Below are 23,217 nucleotides of genomic sequence, written 5' to 3'. Positions count from 1 at the left end.
AGACCATAGCTCAAAAAACCCCGAAAACCCCCCAAAACAGAAATCAAAGTGTCAAAAAAGGACTTAGTAATGAGTAGCTCCACCATTCTTGTTGATGACTTCAAACAATCGTTGCTTGATGCCAGTGTTTCCAGGAGGCTAGTGGGAACGTTGCTCCAAGTGTTGAAGATGGCTTCACGAAGGGCATCCACTCTCTGGAACTGATGTCCATTTTTGTAAACTTCCCTTGCCATCCATCCCCAAATGTTCTCAATTGGATTTAGATCCAGGGAACATGAAAGGATGGTCCAAAAGAGTGATGTTATTCTCTTGGAAGAACTTGTTTGTCAGGCAGGCATTGTGAACTGCAGCATTGTCCTGTTGAAAAACCCAGTCATTACCACACAGACGAGGGCCCTCAGTCATGATGGATGCCCCCTGCAACATCTCCACACAGCCAGCTGCTGTTTGACGCCCCTGCACAACCTGAATCTCCATTGTTCCATTGAAAGAAAACGCACCCCAAATCATGATGGCGCCCCCACCACTGTGCCGTGTAGAAAACATCTCAGGTGGGATCTCCTTGTCATGCCAGTAACATTGGAATGCATCAGGACCATCAAGGTAAATTTTTTCTCATCAGAGAAGACAACTTTCTTCCACTTTTCAATGTCCCATGTTTGGTGCACCCTTGCAAAGCCCAAACGGGCAATTTTGTGGCGTTGAAGAAGACGTGGCCTTTGAAGACGTTTTTTTGTTTCTGAAGCCCTTCTCTTGCAGATGCTGTCTGATGGTTATTGGGCTGCAGTCAGCACCAGTAATGTCCTTAATTTGGGTAGAGGATCATCCCGTGTCTTGACGGACAGCCAATCGGATCCTGCGGCTCAGAGGTGGTGAATTTTTTTTGGGTCTACCACTTGACTTTTTTGTTCCATAACCCTTGGGATCATTTAAAAAATGCAAAATGACTGTCTCACTGCGTCCAACCTCAGCAGCGATGGCACGCTGTGAGAGGCCTTGCTTATGCAGCTCAACAATCCTACCACATTCAAAGTCAGTGAGCTTTTTTGCTTTTGCCATCAGGAGGTCTTGACAGTGTAAAGACTTGACAGAAAATGACATGGAATCCAGATTTTTGCACAGCTTTTGGCTTTTAAAGATTATGGTCTTAAACTTTTAATCAGCTGAAAGAATCATGTTTGAGTGTAAATGCAGTTTTCAGGAAATTCCCCGCTCAAAAGTTCTTGTCTCTTGCGTTGATTTTTTCCTTTAACATTGTGAAGCTCTACTTAGAACCTTCTTAAGATCCAATAGTGCAAAATGCAAATTCTTGCAATTTTGTGACTGGTCTTAAGATTTTGATCAGGAGTGTATATCACTGCACTTTACTTATTTACTGTGTGGCTAGCTCCATGGCTAGCTCACTGAGAACTGCCTGCCCCCCCTCGAGTCTGTTCTCTGCCGTTTCTGATCGCTCCTCCGCACACTTTACAAACCACAGGGTGAAAATAGCAATATAAATTATTTTATTATTATATATTATTTTTCCATGATGACAGGTGAGGTGCTGCCTCACCTGCCTCCCCTGACCGCACGTCACTGTTACATGTATGATGTATGATGTGATTTGCATGGGAAATTCTGAATAAAACGTAAAAAACAAACAAAAAAAAGATACAGAAAGCTAAGAAACCAGGAAAAGAACACAGTTAGCTATAGTTGGAGACAGCGCTGAGCTCTAAATGCTGTAATAATGTGAGAACAGATGTAGAGTTACTGGGGAGTCATGGCCTGAATACAGCATATTCATTTATAGTTAAGGATCATGATTCATGCTGAACAGCTGGATTTAGTGAGTCAGATTTTGAGCATGTTGGTTGAGAGCATAAAACAACCTGTGCTGAACTGGTACATAACTACAAAAACAAAGTCCTGTTTCCCAACTTCAGTTATCAAGTTAACCTCATGATTCCATCCAACTGTTTGACTCATGAGCCGACGCACCGAGGTGATTCATTTGCTCCACTGCGACATCAAGTGAACAAGATAGGCAACATGAAAACAAAGTGATGTGTGAAACCTGAAACTGAATAAACAAGTAAATGATGTTTGTGATAATACATAAATCCTGATTATAGTCTTAATTTGTTTATATAAAACAATGCAGGAGAGGATTATAACGTGAGTGAGCTTGTTACTGCCAAGTTTGTCACAAACTTTACGAGCTTATTTATTTTTTTCTAATTTAAAAATAAAAACCTTTACTGTGCCTGTGCTCACAGGGCGCAGAGGCTCTTCATTTGCACTTTGTGAGTAAGGGTCAGAAATGCATTACAGCTCATTTGTCCGTGACACTTCACATTTGAAAATATTAGAAATAAGAAGAAATTAGAACACAGGATCCTGAGTGTTTTTTTTTATTATTATTATTACTACATGTGAACCTTAGGAGAGGGTGCATTGCAAACAGGCGCTCAAATTAATTGCAAACATTAAGTCCTAACATAAGAAAATGTGACGGTGAAACAACAGTGTTTTGCCATTTAATTTGATTCACAAGAAAACTGACGAAGCCGTTCTTGAACCAGTCACGTGTTACAGTCAACTTCACCACCTGCTCCATCAACACAAGTGTCGATACGTACTTTATAAAAGTCATCTTGGATCACTCGACATGCTCCAAAGCCTCGGCACAGAGAACATGTCACTACTCTACACCTCCACTCCTCTGCATTTGGGTCCATCACCAACCACCAACCATGACATAAATAGTTTCATCATACTTCACCAACCAGTATGATTGGTTGGTGATCATACTGGTTGGTGATGTATGATCTTTCTGTCTGTCAACAATGACAGACAGAAAGATAAATAGCAAAGACAAGGCAAAAGGCTTTTTTAGGACTTTCCTTAGGACATAGTAAAAATCATCTGTCCTGAGAAAAATTAGTGAAACCTTTGAGGTTCCCTCTCTATTAAGTTCACAGTTCAGGCCAATAACACTGTCATGAATAAAGAGAGGGCTCAAAGTGTTCTCCAAGAGCAACTTCCTCCAATAATCCAAAAACTATTGGATGAACTATTTGGATCTGCTGGCTGAAATCTCCCCCAGCCTTATAGAGATACAGGATACACCCTGTAAATCACCCAGGATTCAGAAAATCTCATGTAAGCAAATCCATTGTTTAAAGTGTAAGGTTCACATGTCAAATTCAGCAGTAGAGTTTCCCCAGGATTAAGTTATGTGTTTCCTTCTTGAGTGGATTTGAGTAAAAACCACACCATAAATGCCCACCTCAGATAAACCCTTCCCCCTGGCAGTGAAACATAATGCTTTTAAAGAGATAAAATGGGGTCATGCACAGGTTAAGTTACAACCTAAATGAAGTGAAGTGGATGAGTCATTTTATCCGGAGTCATTAATCCTCTCCCCCTCAGACTTAAAACTTCCTCTTTATGTAACTGTTTACATAAACTTGTAAAGGAAAAATGCAATTAGTGAGGAAACATCTCCCCTCACAAAGACACCAGTGAAGGTACTGAATAATAATGAAATGTTTGCAGACATGATATGTAGCTTTGCTGACAAAGAGCTTCATGACAAATTAGTCTTAATGAGACACTGGCAGCATCTAACAATGGGCATGAAAACTATGAACTTAAAGAAACTTCATTATTTCCTTTACATTACAGAGTTGCATACAACACTCTGATGAAAATGATAAACACACAGGATGTATAATAGAGGTCATTTGCGAGTTGAATTTCAGTCTCAGGTCTTTAACGGGAGGTCTGGTAGCTTGAGGGTTCTGTGCAGCAGCGCTTACAGGTCCAAACCACATTCACTTCAAACCAAGTTCAGCCCAAATCATGTAAAATCAAATCATTTCAATCCCAACAGTACAGCCAGATACAGTTGAATATAAAATTATTAGTAAAAAATGGATATATGTCCTACTATACTACTGATTCATGTAATGATTCATGATTTTAATTAAAATGTTTTCTTTTATTGATGAAAAAGAGCAAAGCAGTCTAGTTAGAAATTCAATTACATTCCATGCCTAAAACATGCAATTGTGTGGTTTTCAGCGTTACATCAATGTATTTCTTTTAAGGAGATCTAAATCTATTTGTCTCTTTGTGAACAGATTTTTCTTCTAACAGGGTGCTTTAACTCTCCATGAGGTAATGTGACTCCCACTGAAATGTGCCCCTCTACCTGCAGCTGCAGGAGAATGTGGGCGCTGATTCTGTTGCCTCCGATTCAGCGCCCAGGAGAGAAGTGCAGTAATTAGAGGCCTCTGTTTCATAAGCCTTTTCAGTGGAGCTCTCAGCAGCTCTGACCAGCACATTTTTGTATCCATTTATGATGACAGCTAAAAGCTCCTGACATTTTCTTTGCAGACCGTTAATGACATAACAAGGAAACTTCTCACTGTGTGAGGCATATGCATGCAGAGAATATATTGACATGTAGAGACTTAGACTATTTTAGTCCACCATTCAAATAAGCACAACAAAGTGATGGAATATACACTCACTGCCAAATGTACAGTGGTATGAAAAGTGTTTGCCCCCTTTCTGGCTTTCTATTGTTTTGCAATTTTGCAAATGCTTGTCACTTCAGTATTACAAACCAGTTTAAATATTAGTCAAAAACATGCAAGTAAAAAAAGCAGATTTTAAAGGAAGTTGCTTATCATTAATTGAGAAAAACATCCAAACCTTCATGACCCTGTGGAAAGAAAATAGGGACCCCTTGGGGGCGGGGGAATTTTTTATTTTGTGCTCCCTTGCAATACGTTTTGTTTGCTTAGTGAAATATTTGATGGTATATTTTGTATGCAGCCACAAATGTCAATTTAAACTTTCATATATATACACATTTAAAGAGCCTTGGTGAAAATGTGTTTATAAATTCTTAACTCTTTGGTGCAAAAAAACTGATTGAAAATCAATTTATTCACTGCATGTTTATGTCTGTTTGTGTTAGAAAGAGATGGAACTGCACATGGAAACGGCCCTTTAAACCATTCATATTGTCAACAACTAATGCAAAATATGTAATGGTTAAAACACGTTAATTATATTTTAAATGTAATTCGATCACAAAAATAGTACACTTAAGATATACCAATTAAGCACATTTATATTACTTAAAAAGCCTTATTCTTAAAGAATCCAAAGTATAACTTTAGTGGTTCCAAAAAAGCACATAGTAGTACACTTAGTACACTTTAAATTGTGATTTTCTGCAATTTAATTACTATTAAAATATACCAAGTAAAAATTTAGGTGTTCCAAAATAACACACTTCAAGTATACTGATGATTAGAATGGCTTCAAATATGCTAAAATGTATAGTAGGCCTAGGGGCCTCCGTAAGTAAAAAGGTGATAGCGCTCCATCTTCAGTGAGAAAAAAAACACAAAATAAATGTTCAGTTAGAGCAGCAAATTAGACTGGAGAATCTGAAAGTACAGCAACCTGTGTTAAATACCTGTTTCTAAAGAAACAGAAGATAGTGAAGTTTCTCAGACAAGTTTAATATTTTTCAGAAAAAAAACAAACAAACAAACAAAAGAAACATTCAAACACATTGACTCACATGGCTTAAAACTGAGAAAATACCTAATGATCTGAGTTTTCAGTAGTGTAATTTCAAGGAAGGAAAACTGTACAATAGGTTTACTATAAATATACCAATCATAGATAACAGGGATGGATGTGTGGGCTCACTTGTCTGTTTTCCACAGTATCAACCATGTGACACATTTGCTTCAGACAAACTATGATCATCATATATTGATCACCTTGAGATTAAAGATGTACAGATTCACAGTGAGCCTCAGAGGCCACAACAGTTAGAAAGTTGTACAATATTAGACATAAATAATTTAACTGAACATGAAGTTAGCACAGGGCCTGCTTTTTACAGGTTTATGAATTTATTAGAGACAACTGCATTGATTGACATCTACTTTCAGTCTTGAATTATGCTCTTGTTCTCCTTGTAGGCAAAGGAGCTCGGGAAGATGCCGATGTTCCCTGCACAGTGTCCCTCCAACCATTCCTGGTTTACTGCAAGGGAGGAAGGAGAAGAAACAGAGTGAATAGTGAGGAGGAAAAAAACATAAAAACAGGATTCAACTTTACTCCACAGGGTTGTCTTAGTGTGTATCTCACCATCAGTCAGGATATCAATGGTGTCTCCTTCACTGAATTCTAAGTCCTCAGGGCCCTCAGCAGCATAGTCATACAGCGCCACCATCTGGTAGAGGATAGTACGGTTTGCCAGGGGGTCTTCCCTCTAAGAGCAACGATGTCAAATTGATAAAGGATTACATGAAAGATTTAGTTAAATTGACAACATACAAGTCAGGAAAACATTTGAGAATTCATGGAGAAAAACAATAACAAATAAGATTTTTTTATTTAAGTAAAATCAGACTCATGTTTTCAGCTAATTGGAGGGTTAATGACGCCATCTACAGCCCTCCACTTTTTCAACATTTTGTTGCGTCCCAGACTTTTTAAAAAATAATTTGAATATCAATAATAGTAATAACTTTATTATTATTGTCATAGTTAATAACTAATAGTAATATTAATAATTAGAATAATTAGAATATAGAACTATATTCTAAAAAGAAATAAGAAAACTTCTTTGAAGAAAACCTACATACAAGACAAAGTGAAAACATGACCCTGGGAATTTTGGTAATTTTATAAAAATGTAAATATTTAGGGAGATAGATATTGATCCAAAAGGCTGAATATGTTGTTGGAGCCCCACTGGCATCAATCCAGTTTTATTCTTGGTCCCGTTTCCTCTGCAGATCCTCTCAGCTGCCCAGTTTCTGCTGCAGGTGAGCATCACCACAGCATGATGCTGACACCGTCATGTGTCAGCATGATAGCTTTAATGAAATAGTTGTATTTTTGAATAATCTGACTGGAGAATATTGTAACTCCTGATCTGACAATCGGGGTTGAATTGCAGCAGGTTTAATGAGCTGCTAGTGAGGAGTGGGTTTGATCCGATTACTCTAAAAACTGGACAGATGGAGGTCAGCAACGGTTGACCTTCTGAATGATTTTTCTATTTGGAAACACTGGAACTTTGCCTAGGTGACCGCTGACTCCAAGTCTCTGGTCAAGGCCTGATTTGCCTGATTTTGGTCTGTCAAGCAGATCTAGTGAGGATCTTTTCAACATGAATAATGAAGATCCCAGTGCTTTATAGGACATACAGTGCTGCCAAAACTGTTTTAAATATGTTTATACCAAGCCTCAGAGGCTGAAAGATCATTTGGTTTCTGCTCTGATGATTCTGTTCAGGGTGAGAACTTATTTATCACCAGTGGAGTCAAATCAAGTAGTAGAAGCCATCTGAAGGACAATCAGTGGGAATCAGATGTACTTTAGCTTGAAAATGACTCACACCGCAGGAAATACTTATAAACTTATTTTTAAATATTAATATTTTTTATAAATTAACAAAAATCCCAGATAACATTTTGACATAACACCAGCACTTCCACCATGACAAAGTGATAAAGTTTACGATCCTCTGCATGTCTTACCTGGCACCACAGGGTGACTCTCCCAGCCTCAGCCAGTTCCTGAACTGTGTGTCCCGACTCCTCCTCTCCAGGCAGAGGCAAGAGAACTCTGGACCCAGACTGTTTATGTCTGATGAAGAGAAAGAGAAAAACATGGAAGCTGTAAATGGAAGAGAAAACGTAGGAAAACAACACAATAAATGATGAAAAAACACATTTATTTAATGTTCGTACCTGAGCCGCAGCTGAGATGCTGATTGGCCCACTTTCTCTGCGATTCGCTCCTTCAGCTTATGGTAAGGTGTGTCCAGAGGAATGGACAGAGCTAAGTTGTAGGTGTAGTGAACCTTCACCACCACAGATCCCTCCTCTGCTCGCTGAGGGGAGCCAGCCTGCTGAGAGGAACAGACAGAAAGCTAAGTACTGGAATGTTCTGCCACAATCTAGTTTTATTCTGATAGTTTTGTGATACTTTCTTACTAAGGATTTCCAAACCACTTCATCTGCTAAAATGAACACAGCGTTGGTATAATGCGTTGTGCACACAAACTGTCAAATCAGTTTGCCTGCCTTACCTCGTGTCTGTGGGGATTATCAGAGCTTTAGTGTTGGGTTTAGATTCAGCTGGCTTAGCTTCAGAATTTGCACTCCTGTTTTAAAGACATCAAGATATCAAATGTTTCTTTTTGTGCATTATTATTTACCATTTATAACTCTCTCTATCTGTGACAAACCCCACTTGGGTACAGGATGTTAAATGCGCTAAGAGAAACTGTTCCAGTTTTCCCAGCAATGCTCAGCGGGCCAACGCTTGTTTCTTCAAGTGAAGAACTCAAAACCACGTAACAATCCAGTCAGACAGCTTTATAGACAGAAAAAACAGCATATAGACAGATTTATAGCACAATCAATTTAATATTGACTTAGCCATATAAGAGCAGAGACGCACTTTAAAAAGTGTATTTAGGGTGTAGTTCATGTTATGGACTTATTTACATTGATCTCACTTAATTCTTTTGGTTTAGTGATGGCAGCTTACTTTTTTGTGTTGAATTTACTTAATAGTTACAAATTTTTAACTTAAAGGAACTTTTTACTGGCGGCATTGAAACAATTAAGTTCAATGCTGCCTTCGTAGCCTATGTCTGACATCATGATGCAAGCTTCACCAGGGACAGATTCTGTATCAACCAGGATGCTGTGGCAGTGCAGTAGAACACCACAAACATTAGTTGTTTTTTGCTGCCAACCCATCCTCAGATAAATTGCACTTCTCAGTCAGGTCCATTTTGCCAACAAAACTAAACTTTGTGCATTCATGAATGTTTTTTTCATAGTCACAGAGGATTACACAGGATTAAATTATATGCTTAAAGGGGCAGCATTATGTATTTTCCAGGCACATAGTGCCGATTTATAGCACAATCAAGTTAATATGTTACCTTCAGTTGTCATAAGATGATCTATATATTAAACATAACTTAAAAGAAATTTGACTTCTCAATTTGACTGCGTGGAATTGGTCTCTTTCCCTTTAAGATACTCCTGCTCTTTCTGACATTTTCCTTCAGCATGCCATCACAACAGCACTTCTCGATGATGCTGTTTACAACCGTTAGGAGCGTTGGACTGAGAAGTGGTTTGTATGATGACCTCAGGAGACTCACAGTTCCACCAGGTGTTTGCTAATTTACTGCTGCTAGTCTGAAGTAGCTGAGTGAGGGAGACGGAGGGAGAGGTGTTCTGTGAAATTGCAAAAACTGCAGCAATGAGGAGGAGCAATTAGGCATCCTTCAATCCATTAATCTCATGGGAGATTAAGGGATTTCTCAAATGTGCATGAAACAAATCAAAACACCAGGTATGTTTTTGATGATGGAATAACATAACATGATATGAAGCTCAAAAAATTTGACTGATCACAGTTGCATCATACTGACTAGTTTACCCCATGACTCTAGAATGAATAGTACCTTCTTATCTATTCATACTGTAATACAATTTCTACAGCAAGAACGACAACTAAGAGGCTCCTCGGCTTCCTCCTCTGACCTTAAACACCTCTGATCGCCTCACATACTGATTCAGATGTGATGGTTACAAAGCACCCTGTGTTCAGGTTCTAGATTTTTTTTTTTTATTAAACAATCAGGATATAAGAAAAGATCCCCTAAAAGTGAGTCTATTCAAGTCACATAAAGAAAGGAAATTGACCTGTAGTATCTCTGGCTTTACTAAACATTTCTGTGACATAATTGGGACATAGTATTTCTCAGCCTGAGATTCTCTCTGAAAAAACTAGTTCAACAAAAATCCATTTTTTTGAGATCAGACAAAAAGTAAAGGAGAGTTAAGTCATTAGTACATTTGTGTGTGCGTGTGTGCTACCTTGTTGCTTGCTGTGTTGGCCGTGTACCTGGGGGGCCCTGAGGCTGGTGGCTGTGTGTGGGTGGCATTGTTGTAGGATGGACGTGGAGTTTCTGAGGATGGACTCACTGCAGAGAAAATAAGGTAAAATCAGTCTGACAGCAGGTCTGTTCATGGGCATGGATGTTAAAATAAACTAAATGTAAAGCGTTGTTGTTGTAGGGTCCGCCCTCAGGAAGCAGCTCTAACACAAGTATCAGAAACATGGAGCTTTTTTTAACCATTCTGTGTTTTGGTTACAGTCATTTCTCTTGCATAACCAAAACACAGTTCAGTCCTGAGGCTCTGCACTGCCGCTTTATAATGCCGTTTATTTATAGGTGCCCTTTTTGACACTCAAGGTCACCTTGTATCATCAAACTTAAAAATAGACACAATATTAAAAAATACCTAATAAAAATAAACATAATATAAAACTGTACATAAGACAGTAGCCGACAATCAGGACAGATGAGTTTTGAAGGTAAATCTAAATGGAAAAGGATCTGATTGGTGGAGCAACATGAAGGATGTGGTTGAGGTATGAGGTTGTGGACAACTTTGAAGGTAAGGAGGAGTATTTTGTAGTTGATGCGATGTGTGATGGGAAGCCAGTGGAGCTTTTGTCAGGTTAAAGTGTGATGTAATAAATTAGAGGTTCCTGTGAGATGATTTTAACCATTGTTCCCCTACCTATACATTTTATTACTCATTTTAAATTCCTTGTATTCCTTGAAATCCCTTCTTGGTCTTGCTCCATTCCATTTCTCTCAGCTTATCCACCCTACAGGGCTCTTCATGGTCGAGTGAAACCGCAGAAATCAGTTCTCATTGTAATAACTGTGAGACAAAAATTGAATCATTTTGTTCTCAGCCTCATGTTGTGGGTCCCTTCTTGTCACAACCCTTTGCTATATTCTTTGGAATATTTGCCCCACTCTCCATGCAACACTGTTGTATGAGTGGTCTGAATTTCATGGCTGTGTTTAGTTAAATGGAATACAATCCCAAATACTCAACTAAAGAGTGATGGCACTTTAAAGAACTGTTGTTGCAACAAGAGAAGAGTTGAAATAACTTCACACAATTGATAATGACCACTGTTACCAAATGAATGGATGAGCTAAAGAAAGATCTGCAAGAAGTGAAGACAAACTTCACTTTACTCAGAAGGAAGTTGATGAACTGAAAAATAAACAAAGCAAGATAAATAATGGATTCAACTAAATGATATGTTTGAATGATATTCAGACATTAACCAAATCTATGTTGGTCTTGGATTCAAAAGCAGACAGTGTAGAAGATTACAGTAAACAAAACAATATTCTGATGAGTGGCATCCCAGAGGAGAAAATAAAACAGATTTTTGCGAAAGTCTTAAAGTTGGATTACAGCAGGATAACAGAATTGGAAAACTCAGGAGTTAAAACTCCACTGGGTAAAGGCAGTACTAGCCTGTTTGGCGTCATGTGCGAACAGTGGTTGATGGGTGTTTTGTAATAGGTACTGTTGATATTCAGATCCTGTGGTTAACAGCGTGGGGATGAGGAAGCTGGGAGTTAGTTGGTGGATCAACAATTGGTGTTGAATAATCTGTCCTGGTGTTTCTGTTTCACTGTGTCATCTCCCTGTAGTTGGCCATCAGGTGAGTTATAGCTCTCTATTCAGATAATTCTCCATTGATGCTCCATCCCTTTCTTTGATTAACTTTGTCTTTGAAGCCATTAAAGGAGCTACTGCTGCTACTAATTTGGTTCACTTTTCCTTAATATAGACAGAGCAACAGTGTTTTTTGTGTGTCTGCTCTGTCATCTCAAATTCCTAGTCTCTCATAGCAGATGGTCGCTCATAATGGAGGCTTCTTTTTGTTATGAAGGAAGAACATGCATATATCACATGTGCAGTCACTGACTTAATGCAATCAGCTGAGCATCCTCAGATAGAAAACACCTGGTTGGGACAAAAAAGTAGAGGAGCTACAAACTAAGAGCAGGAGGGAGAGTTTTACCTCGAGGAGGAACCATAGATCTTGGCAGAGTCTCTGGGCGACTCGGTGGCTTGTGTTCTGGAGGGAGGGGGATCCCACTGGGGACGCGCTGTTGGAGAAACTAAGTTAAGTAAAACAGGAAATCTTGATATGTTTAACTATTTTGTGTGACAGACATTCTTGAAAAGTTTACAATAAATTACTGGGTAATGAGCAGGAAATATGCTGGTTGGAGTATTAATGGACGTTTATAGGACATAAAAACTTTACATTTTCCTTCTTAGATTTCTTGACTTTTGCAGGTTCAAGGAGCGACACTGGCAGCAGTCCTCTCTGAAAGCAAAAGAACAAAGTTCTGAACTGCCCAGAATAATTAAGGAATTCAGTTAAGATCAGAATTAGTCACACTCCAGGCAGATTAAGGTTTAAGTAGTTTTGTTTGTTTTTTTTGTTTTTTTAATTTAGGAAAAAGAATGTGTTTCTAAAGACAGTAAAACTATGTTTAAAAAAACAACATAAAAATAGAAAAATGTCTGACTATCTACATTTTATTAAAAAAGGCATTGCCAACATTATTTTTACCACATTCAATAAGTACTGGAAACATCTTTATCAACATTAAAGGGCTTTAACCCTTTGCTGAGAAGCTTTTTGCATGTTTCATCTGGGATGTTTCACTTTGCTGCAATCTCAAATGATCTGTTTTGGAGTTTGACAATAACTTTAGTCAGCTGAAGGGGATTGACTGCATGATAATTCAGCATGCTGTTATTTCATTTAAAGGATTTGATCTAGCTGTAATCTGTGGTGTCCATTTGAAGAAAAGGTTCAAGTTAAATAGATAATAAAATAAGTTGAACATGTTTCTATTGTTCTGTGCTTTTCTCTATCAATATCTGTGTTGCTGTTTTATTAATTATATTTTATGCCCTTTAATCTGACCAATAAAAATGAGCTTCAACTTTGACTTCTAAATGTTTAATAAAATGTGATGATCTTTAGAACATGTGAAAGCTTCAATATGCAGTGACAATGCTTTGAGATGATATATGTTATGAAATGTAATACCAATGAAATGAATTTAATGGAATTGCCTAATTTATTTTTGAGTAGGCAAAAACTCCCAGTACCCTGCAGACTATAAAGGATTTGTCCTCACCTTTCCATCATGGATGACATTGATCATTCCATCTCTGTCCTCCTCTCCAAATAAAAACACCATGGAGCCTCCGGGGACGGTCAGCTGTCCTGGGCCCCGAGCCATGTAAGGAGCCCGCACACGCATGTATCGGGACTCCCTAACACACAACACAAATTCACACACACAAGGATTGATTTATTAAATTATTTTGTTCTGAAGTGGAATTATGATCAGTTGTATGTCCTGCAGGATCATGGAAAACTCACTGGACACCATCTGTCTTAGGCTCATAGAAACCAGGCTTCTGCACAGAAAGCAGAGTTGGAACATGGATTCAGTGACCAACTGAAGTCTCATCAGATATAAAGATATTCTGATCACACTTACCTGCTGCCTCAGAGGTTCAAAGCCTCCAAAATCATCATTAGGAATCATAGAAGAAATCACCTGTAGATTACAGCATAAAAGTAAAAAATCCAGAAGGAGACTCTAGATATCCAAACTTCTGCAAAATCTTATTTCATATGTCTATCAATATCTGATATTTTCAGATGTTAGAAATTATACTTCTGCAAAATTTTATTTCTATATATGAATATTTTCCATCCATTTTCTTTACACCCTTGTCCCTTAGTGGGGTTGGGAGGGGTGCCTATCTCCAGCTAACGTTCCAGGTGGGAGGCAGGGTCACCCTGGACAGGTCACCAGTCTGTTGCAGGGCAACACAGAAACACACAGGACAAACAACCATGCACACACACTCACACCTAGGGACAATTTGGAGAGGTCAATTAACCTGACAGTCATGTTTTTGGACTGTGGGAAGCTGGAGTACCCAGAGAGAACCCACGCATGCACAGGGAGAACATGCAAACTCCACGCACAGACCCCAGGCTGGGAATTGAACCCAGAACCTTCTTGCTGCAAGGCAACAGCTCTACCAACTGTGCCACTGTGCAGCCCTCTGATATTTTCATCAAGATGAAATAATTTCATTATTGCATAGTTATTACATGCTTTTCTATGGGGAACATGCTATAGACCCTTCTGCCACTGAGAAAGTCTAACTAGTTAGTTGGAAGTGTCTGCTGAACTTGCTGTTGCTGAGATATTCTAGTTATTCTCAGTACTTTATATACAGTTAATACTGTGAGTATAGAGACATCTATTATTGATATTTGGTTTCCAAGCTGTTAGATTTCGATGATTTCTTGATTAATAGTTTTCCAGGCTTACTGAAGGCTTGGAGTTCTTGTTGGGACTCAGATAGTTTTCATTCACATTTAGACCAGCCTCATACTTTATGTATACTTAATCTTTTTCACTCCATACACAGGACTAGCTAGTAGTACTAGCCTCTAGGTAGCACTAGCCTCTAGGTAGCACTAGCCTCTAGGTAGCACTAACATCTAGGCAGTGTTGTGTTCAAGACCACCTAACCCGAGACCAAGACAAGACCAAGACCAGAGTGTATCGAGACCGAGACAAGACCAAGACTTTTAGGGTCCGAGACCAAGTCAAGACCAAGACCGAGGAAAGTCGAGACCGAGTCAAGACCAAGACCAGCGGCCGTGCTACATGACACAATAAAATGTAAAATATGATCGAAATTGCTTCTCAGAATAATCTGAAAGATCCATATTCCCATAAAAACACCTAGATATTAAATACTTAATACATTTTACCAATATTAAATATTCCATTTCTGTGTTACAATGTGTGATGGTCTCGTGCCATCCCTAAAAACATAACACCCTGGGAATTTGCCCATATTGCTCATATAAGAATCCACCACTGTTGCACCATTAAACATAGCAATTGAGGCAATGCCCTGACGGTAAATAACACTCAACTATGAACACTGACCAAGGAGCAACAAGCAAGAAGTAACCAAACAGAAGGCGCTCATCGTGACTGTTTTCACTCTCTATCCCAGTACATGAAGCCAGGTAGTCTGACACCATGGCAGACATTACAGCTGCCACTTTGAACAAAAACAAAGAGCAATGTGCATGCTCTGCGTGCTCTTTCGTTCTTGTGTTTTAGTTATTTGTTCATTTAAATATCAACGTACATAATTAAATAATGATGCAGTGTACACAGAGCATTACTAGAACAAAGAACGGGTGTTCTGTCAGGTCAGATCGTCATGCTTAGCACGAACTCACGGTGTTCTGTCAGATCAGCATACGTTGTCAGATAGCTCAGACATGCATAAGCTGTCATTACCATATGATTTTATTTAATCAGCAACATAGAATCATGACGTAGATCATCATACACTTGGTTATTAACAGTTGTATGGCATCCAGCTGCAGCCAGACCTACTTTAAATACACTTTGAAACCACGACAAGGCATGTATATCTATCTAGTTATCATATTATGTCATATTATAAACAATTTAATGACTTATTTTCGTCATAACTTGTTGCATATGCTGAACTGACAACTCCACTGACGGTCGGACTTCTTAAGGCGCATGCGCTAGCACGGTACTCACTGCATGTATGCTAGGAACATAGAATCATGACGTAGATCTGTTATTAACAGTTGTATGGCATCCTGACTTAGCGGTTAAGTGAGTTTTACACGGGCGTGTGTTGTAGCTGACTCCAGCTGCAGCCAGACCTGCTTTAAATACACTTTGCAACCATGACAACACATGTATATCTATATAGTTATCATTGAAAACAATTTAATGACTTATTTTCGTCATAACTTGCTGCATATGGTGAACTGACAACTCCTCTGACGGTCGGACTTCTTAATGCGCATGCGCAGGCATGGTACTCTGCACGTATGCTATTCTGACAGCGTATGGTAATCTGATAGAACAACGGCTCTCAGTGAGTGACACTCCAGTCCTATCTAATAAATAAAGAGCCGTGGAGAAGAATCGACTGTTTCTGAATGTCACATCACTATATTGCAGACTTTTGGACATAGCGTTGTCCTATATATGCGACAAGTCAGTCAACATCTCCGCACAATAATTCAGGCAGTGAGTGACTTTTTTCATCACAAATTCTTATGTGTCTCTGTACAGCTAGCTTTGCTAACATCACGTTAACGGAGCTTACCTTCTTTGAGCTACTTTTCTAAGTGACGAAAATAGTTAGACGTTGTCCCCATCGTCTCTGAAAGGAAGCGCTGCTGAGTTAGCTCTGGCCATCGGATTTCTTACTATTTATGCAGCGCTATTATATTACTGACGATTAGACAAACATTTTCTGCCGCTGAGAGAAAACCACTGCGCATGTCCTGGAGCGCCGCGTGCGAGTGAAAGGTGGGGAGGGAAGGGGGAGGGAGAGAAACACGTAGTTGCTTGGATTTTAATTGGTGCGTTTTGCATCCACTGAAAACAAAGATGTTAACAAATAAACTGGACAGTATGCTGCACGTTTAGTGATATTTTCACAGTTGCGGTCTCGACTGGTCTTGAAATAAAATGCCGAGTCCTCAGAGCCCGAGACCGAGACAAGACCGAGACCAAATGCGGTCGAGTCCGAGACGAGACCGAGACTATCAGAAAACGGTCTTAAGACCGGACTCGAGACCAAGACCGATCTCGAGTACCACAACACTGCATCTAGGTAGCACTAGCCTCTAGGTAGCACTAGCCTCTAGGTAGCACTAACCTCTAGGTAGCACTAGCCTCTTTGTAGCACTAGCCTCTCTGTTCTGCTGTTTCTCCTGACAGACCAGCTGCTGTCATTAACTCTGTGAACTCAGTTTTTCTTTAGCAGAGAAACTATTCCAGTTTATTCGGTTTTCTGATAAAAGGGAGTGGTTCCTTTCCACTGTTACCAAATACTTCCCCATGGGTTGGTAAGGTGTGTCCAGTGACTTGATGCTTTGATTGATTGATAACTTTGTACCACCTGTCATTCTAAACTGAATTTGACTAAACATTAAATGTGTCTATTTGAATTGTAATGAATTGAATCCAAATAAACTCTGACCCAGCTACTCTTGTCCAGCCAGATTACTATTGGGCTATTTATTCTGTCTGAAAACTCCAAATGGAGCTAATGTAATTTATATTGATGACAGATTGTGAATATCAAGTAATTCCCTAAAGGACAAATCACCTTCGCCTTCCCCAGGAAGTCTCTTTGGTGCAGTTGCTCAATTTCTTGTTTTCTGGGACGAAACACCGACCCCACTGGTACCAGCAGAGGGTCCAGGACCTCCCTCCTCTAGTGTGAAAGCACAAAGAAGTGACAGTTCAGTGCTAATATTCTAATGTCAATATGTAATATCATAACATACAAAGCACAGTTATTTAAGCCTGCAGTTAAGCACAAGATTTCTTTAAACCCCTTTCAGACTTAGGCTTATTCTTCCCATTTCACTAAGAAGTTTGTTCTGACTGGAAATTAGACATCTCAAAAATTACAGTCATGTAAAAACACTGTTTATTTTTTTATAATTTATCTATGTCCATTTACATTTTATTTTTAAAAATGGTATGTTAAAAATTATTAATACCATTCTCAACAATCATGGAAAAGCATTCTACCGGCATCATGCAAATAAATTCTTCCTTTAATCTCTGACCAACTTTTTGCTTTCTGGTCTCTTGAACCTCTTAAAGACATTTATATCTCTTGCAGTCTGAAATATAATATGAAATAAAATATATATTATTTTCTTCACTTGCTATTAACAAAATTTTAGGGAATGCATCAACTATAAACCAATCTATTTGAATACTTCACTCAGTGCAACAAGACTTCCTGTCCAACTTATTTAAAAAATTAAATAAAATAATTTAATAATTATTAATATTTTCTAAAAACAAAAACAAGCAACACTCAGCCTGGCGGGCCACCGGGCTATACACAGTGGGGGAAACCCTTATGGGCACCAGTCCTCATTCTTCTCTATGGACTATGCTGCTAAAATGCAACATAAACCTTGTGGGTCAAATTTCTCCCCAATCTGTAAACGGTCTGAAGTAAAGACTGCAGCACTCACTTCAACGCTCTTCAAAGCCACCTCAATATTTCCCCCTCGTCCTTGTCCTCTGTCCTGAGTGGCTGACACCAGCTTGTCCATGGCTGACTCCCATTGGCCCATCCGACAATACGCAGCTGCTGTATTATATAATATCTATGGAACAAATTACAACAACAAATTTCAGTTTCATCACTTAAATATTGGTTTTATTTTCTGGGTGTGTAAATCTCTCTGAGATGATATTCAGCATAATTCACAGCAGCAAATATCATATGGTAAATTCACTTTGTGGTTTTGGAACAAAAACAGCTTTGCCCAGCAGTTCCTACTCCACAGGGAAATCTGTTCTGCAACCAGTGACAGAAAAACACATTATTTTTCCAGCAACCGTCAAGATTACTGGAATAATAATTATGCCTACAAAGGACTTAAATCTATTCTGTGATAGTATTGCACTGGTTTACGCTTGAATGTCACTGTACTGAGGACTTTGCTCTAAGATAGACCTCTGTATGAATCTGGAGAGTTTTCTATGGACGCATGAATCAACCTCTCTTTTTTGTCCAAATCAATTATCCCCTTATAGCACCAGGCTGATCAATGGAATGATGAGCTCAACTTCCCAGCATTCTGACATAAAATCTTGAAAAGATTTCTTGAACTGTTTACCATAATGGACAATGCAACACAGGGGGAAGAAAAGAAAAGGGGAGATAATAGTAATTGATTTTTTATTTTTTTTGCAAAATCCCTGCACTTAAAATTAAGCATGTCTTGGTTTTTATTTATATTATTATTTTTGGTATTTTACTGCCAATTTTATTAATGTTTTATTATTATTATTATTATTATTATTATTATTATTATTATTATTATTATTATTATTATTATTATTATTATTATATTATCACAGTTAATTTTATTTCTTGTTTTGTCTTTTATCTACCTGTGATATTGTGATTGCTGTGAAGCAGTTTGGTCAGATGAGGTTGTTGTAAATGTGCTATATCAATAAACTCTGACTTTGAGAAAACAGAAAACATACTTGTAGTACAGACTGTTTCACGACTGAGGAGCAGTACACAAGGTCATTACTCCTGACTGCAGTAACCTGCCACTAGCATCTTCTGTGCCAGGAGAAGGACATCTGATGAAGAAATGCTGTCTTCTTATTTCAATAATTCTATTACAAAGACTAAAACGTGAACACAGGCGTACACATGTTGTGGGGACTCACTGCTCCATGTGGGGACCATAGCCTGGTCCTCACAAGGGGAAATGCTGTTTTTGGGTTTAGGACTAAGGTGTGAATTGAGTTTTGGTTAAGGTTAGGTTGTAGAAATAAATGGAAGTCAATGGATGGTGAGTCAAATGGTGATGGTTTTGTGTATGCACATGAGTTTGAATTTCAGACCTGCCAGTAGTAGAGTTTGTATCTCAGTCCCAGCTGTCTGTAGTCAATGACGGCGTTCCCTCTCATGTGCTCCTGCGCCCAGATACAGTCTGACAGAGCCTCCTCCGACCTGGACAGTGCAGCATGCACAGAGGAATGGATGAATGGTTGTCATCTGATACACGGGTCAAATTTAAAGCCTGGTTAACCAGGCTCTACAGAAGCCCACACAAGCACAAAGACTTGATCATTTCTATCATTAAATTTGAGGATAATCATATATTTATATCTGCATATGAACTCAATAACACATCTATATGTTCCATCCTTTTCTGGATCCAAAATTTATTGTATTATTATTATTATTATTATTATTTTTTTCTTTTTACATTTTTATTAATATTCTAGACCTTTAAAGTAAAACTAGATTAAATCTATTTAATCTAATAACAGTCAGGTGTTATTATTTGTATGCATCACAAATGATCAAACAACTTGATGCTAAGTCTGATTTTGGGCTCTTAGGAGAGGTGCAGGGCTACTTCACTGTTTTTGTAGCATTTGGACCAACTAAATGCACTAACTTTGTTTCCTTCACAGAAATTCCAAAGAATAGTCATTTTAGTGCAACTGTGATGTTTTAGACAGTTTAAGAACTATAGGACTGGTTCAGTATTTGCACAAATTACATATTATTTAATGAGTGTGGACTTAGTGATGGTACATCAAAATACTTATGTGTCAAATGTTAAAATCAACATGTGATGTGACAAATCAAAGAAAAAAATCTTAGTGTAGCATAAAAGAACATCAAAATCATTGATTTCATTAACCAGTAAGCATTTTTATGCATATTTAGATTATGAAAATTATTTAAGTAAAGCCCATATTTTTTATAAATTTGTAATTGTAAAGTAGTAAAATGGAAAAATATTCAGTTGAATAAATACTATTGCAAAACACAAATAACTCTGCAAGTCAGCCCGGTTTTTCTGAGCCAGATGTTCACATTCATGTAAAATGAGTGGAGCAGGGATCACAGGATCAATCACTATCAGTAAAAATCATCAGTATCACTGCAGAGTCATCAAAGCAGACGCAGATGCTAATCTGCTTCCTGTCTCCTGTTATTGAGTACATTGAGTGCATATGTTATTATTCTTTCAGACTAAATGTGCTTAAAAAGGAACTAAGTCATTTGTTTCAGTGAGTGGAGTTACTGTAAATGTCTTGGTTTATTTTCTCTCATTCTACCTCTAAAGTATTACATCTTTAGTGAAGTTTCATTCCTTCTCAGTAACAAAGCTTTATAGTAGCTGCAGGTGTTTCTGAAGCCTAAAGAGACTGACCTGTCCATCTGCAGCATCACGGCCGCTCTCTGGAAGAAGGCAACAGCAAGCCGCTCATCCTTGGCAATGGTGAGGTCTAAACACTGAACATAACAGATGGAATAGAACAAGTTAGATTTTTTTAATCAGGGTTCAGGGGTCAACCCACCAGATGCCTCTTTAGGTTTCAGGAGGATTTTGCACTCATTAGAACTTTTGCTAGCCTCTTTGCTTTCAAATTTTCCTTGACCTTTGACATTTGATTAATAAAATACAATTTTCAGACACTTTTTTATATGTGTTCAGCAAATTATGTTTCCCTTTATAGAAAAACTTTTTATGGGAATCAAAAATCATCATGGTCATCTATTTATCTATATACTGCTTTAAAACCAAAGGGCACCTGAAGTGCTGCACAAGTAAGAAAAAACAACAAAAGAGTAGAAAATGAATTAAGAAAGTGTTAATGGTATAAATAAAACAATATCAATAAATTTAATGATAAACGGAAGAAACCAGGACTGGCCTTATGGTCCTGCTTTCTGGAATTAAAAGCAAGTTTCAAAAGATTAGATTTAAATGTAGAACATGAAAAACATCTTGCATGAAGATTCAGTAAATCTAGTGTTTGTCGACAAATTTTGTATTCCCCGTTAGTCCTGTTGCTTATGTTTCCAATGCGATGCCGAATGTCACATATGGTTTTTTGCTGCCTGCACAGAGTTAGCTGCTGCTCAGCTGCTCTCATCTGATGCTCCTCACTGTTGCTTTGAAATGTATAGGCTTTGGTTCACATTCTGACCAAATATGTAATGTTGTAGTGTTAGACTGACAGTTAAGGTAATACTTGTGAATGCTGTTGACACAAACCCTGAGAGCCATGTCCAGCTGTCCCAGAGCCAGGTGGGCCGAGGCGGCGTTGAAGTATGTGCGAGAAGTCTGCTCCGGGATCTGCTGGAGCTTTGCCAGAGCTCCTTCCCAGTCTTTGGCATCCACTGCCTGCACAGATTCATTCCAGAGCCGCAGCAACTCGGTGTAAGGCATTCTGAGCAGCAGAGACTGGACCAAGGAAACACACACATTAATACATATCTTTGTGTTTCTTTGGTTTTAAATGATTTTCACATTCTGGCATCCAGTCTAAAAAGTAAGTTTCATTTAACCTTCATGTGCAGTTTTAGGAGTTGAATTAATTACCGCTTTTCTTATATGTATATGTGATCCTAAACTTTGAATGGTTCAAAAATTCTCCAGTGTAGTTAAAGAGCCACATCGTCCACTTCAAAACGTTCCCATGTTATTTGCAACCCCAACACAAAAAGTAGAACCACCAAAAAATAAGATGTTTCTGTGTAATTACAATAAGAATTCATAAATGTGTTTGTCTATAGGGTCAATAAATGCCTAATAAAGCAATTAGTCTGCGCTTCGTAAAGTCATATTTAATAAGTTGGAAAATGCTGTAAGTTTGAGACGGTTACATTCGGGGTTTATCTGGAACAGCTGAAGGAATAAAACTACCCAGGTTGTGGCAGCCAGATTCCATTTGATATTAATCACCAAGCTGGTTTTTCCTGTCTCATTCACAATTAAAGACTAAAAAGATGTTCCACCTGTCAAACAGAAAGCTGAGTCAGAAGTTTCAGGTTTCTAAGTTAATATAAAAAAACCTAAATTAATTCCAAAGAGAATTTCTGTGAAACCAGCACAACCTGCTCTTCCCCTGTGTCGTTTGTTAAACAAATGTCTCCCATCCTAAGCAATATGTGAAGAAATTCAGTTCCATGTTTCAGCAAGACAGTAGTTGAGAACATATTTCTATTTTCTTGAGATGTTAGGATGTGTGAGTTGGTCCAAACGAAGTCCCACCACAGTATCAGAACTAAAGCAGCCTGCAGATGAGTAGTAAGACATTGAACAAAAACAGAAGTCCAGCTGTTCAAAGCTCAGGGTTCCCATCCTGAGAATCTACACCAAGCATGGCTAAACTTCTAAGTAGTTCACTAGCAGAGCTTATTATCAGCATGTGATAAAAAGGAGAAAAGCAAAAACCAACCATTTAAAAACAGCTTCAAGTTTAGGAAATTTAAATTAGAAATGAAATTAATCTGTTGGTTTTCTTTTAAGATAATAAATTCTTAATAGCTTTCCTGAAGTACCTCATATTCAAGGAATATTTCCTAATATATGTCCTAATAAGTCATTCATTGTCTGCAAAGCTCCCATTCAACTCAGTTAACACAAGAATAAAAAGTCTCAAGCACACCATGAATCTCACCTTTCAAATAAGAATGAGAGCTTGAAATGGTCCTGGCAGTCCTGGTGTCTGCTCCCTGTGTATCTGCTGTGCACAACACTGTGCTCACATGGAAGTGTGAGGAAAAGAAACTGGCCTCTTCATTAGTCTCCTCCCAGCTCCTACAAGGAAGTCCTCCATCCACATTCCCCAGG

The 23,217-nt window shown here is 38.3% G+C and overlaps 1 protein-coding gene across 2 annotated transcripts; it reads right to left on the bottom strand.

The window, feature by feature from the left end:
* Positions 1-5,507: 5,507 nt before the first annotated feature.
* Positions 5,508-23,190, bottom strand: noxa1 (NADPH oxidase activator 1). 2 transcript variants are annotated; one of them, XM_014969032.2, is made up of 16 exons: positions 23,045-23,190; positions 21,637-21,825; positions 20,788-20,870; positions 19,460-19,568; positions 18,064-18,198; positions 17,175-17,282; positions 13,469-13,528; positions 13,348-13,385; positions 13,100-13,238; positions 12,211-12,273; positions 11,962-12,049; positions 9,936-10,042; positions 7,782-7,942; positions 7,569-7,677; positions 6,169-6,292; positions 5,508-6,063 (listed from the first exon to the last, which is right to left on the bottom strand). In XM_014969032.2, exons 2-16 carry the CDS (start codon positions 21,808-21,810, stop codon positions 5,966-5,968), a joined length of 1,596 nt encoding a protein of 531 aa, XP_014824518.2. In that variant the 5' UTR covers positions 21,811-21,825; positions 23,045-23,190; the 3' UTR covers positions 5,508-5,965. The 2 variants fall into 2 exon arrangements, with proteins under 2 accessions (XP_014824518.2, XP_014824519.2); XM_014969033.2 differs by having other exon boundaries at positions 7,782-7,939.
* Between the last annotated feature and the right edge of the window lie 27 nt (positions 23,191-23,217).

Source organism: Poecilia mexicana, unplaced genomic scaffold, assembly GCF_051168715.1.
Source record: "Poecilia mexicana isolate PSO_F unplaced genomic scaffold, ASM5116871v1 scaffold_9, whole genome shotgun sequence".
Lineage (NCBI taxonomy): Eukaryota > Metazoa > Chordata > Actinopteri > Cyprinodontiformes > Poeciliidae > Poecilia > Poecilia mexicana.
This window is presented reverse-complemented; position numbering and strand designations above follow the sequence as displayed.

Excerpts from the sequence above, each read along its gene's own strand:
- noxa1 (XM_014969032.2), bottom strand. The coding sequence starts at position 21,810 with ATGCCTTACACCGAGTTGCTGCGGCTCTGGAATGAATCTGTGCAGGCA. Across the intron at positions 13,239-13,347 it reads CCTAAGACAGATGGTGTCCA|GGAGTCCCGATACATGCGTG; the intron begins GTGAGTTTTCCA and ends GTTGTGTGTTAG. Across the intron at positions 7,678-7,781 it reads GCATCTCAGCTGCGGCTCAG|ACATAAACAGTCTGGGTCCA; the intron begins GTACGAACATTA and ends TCTCTTCATCAG.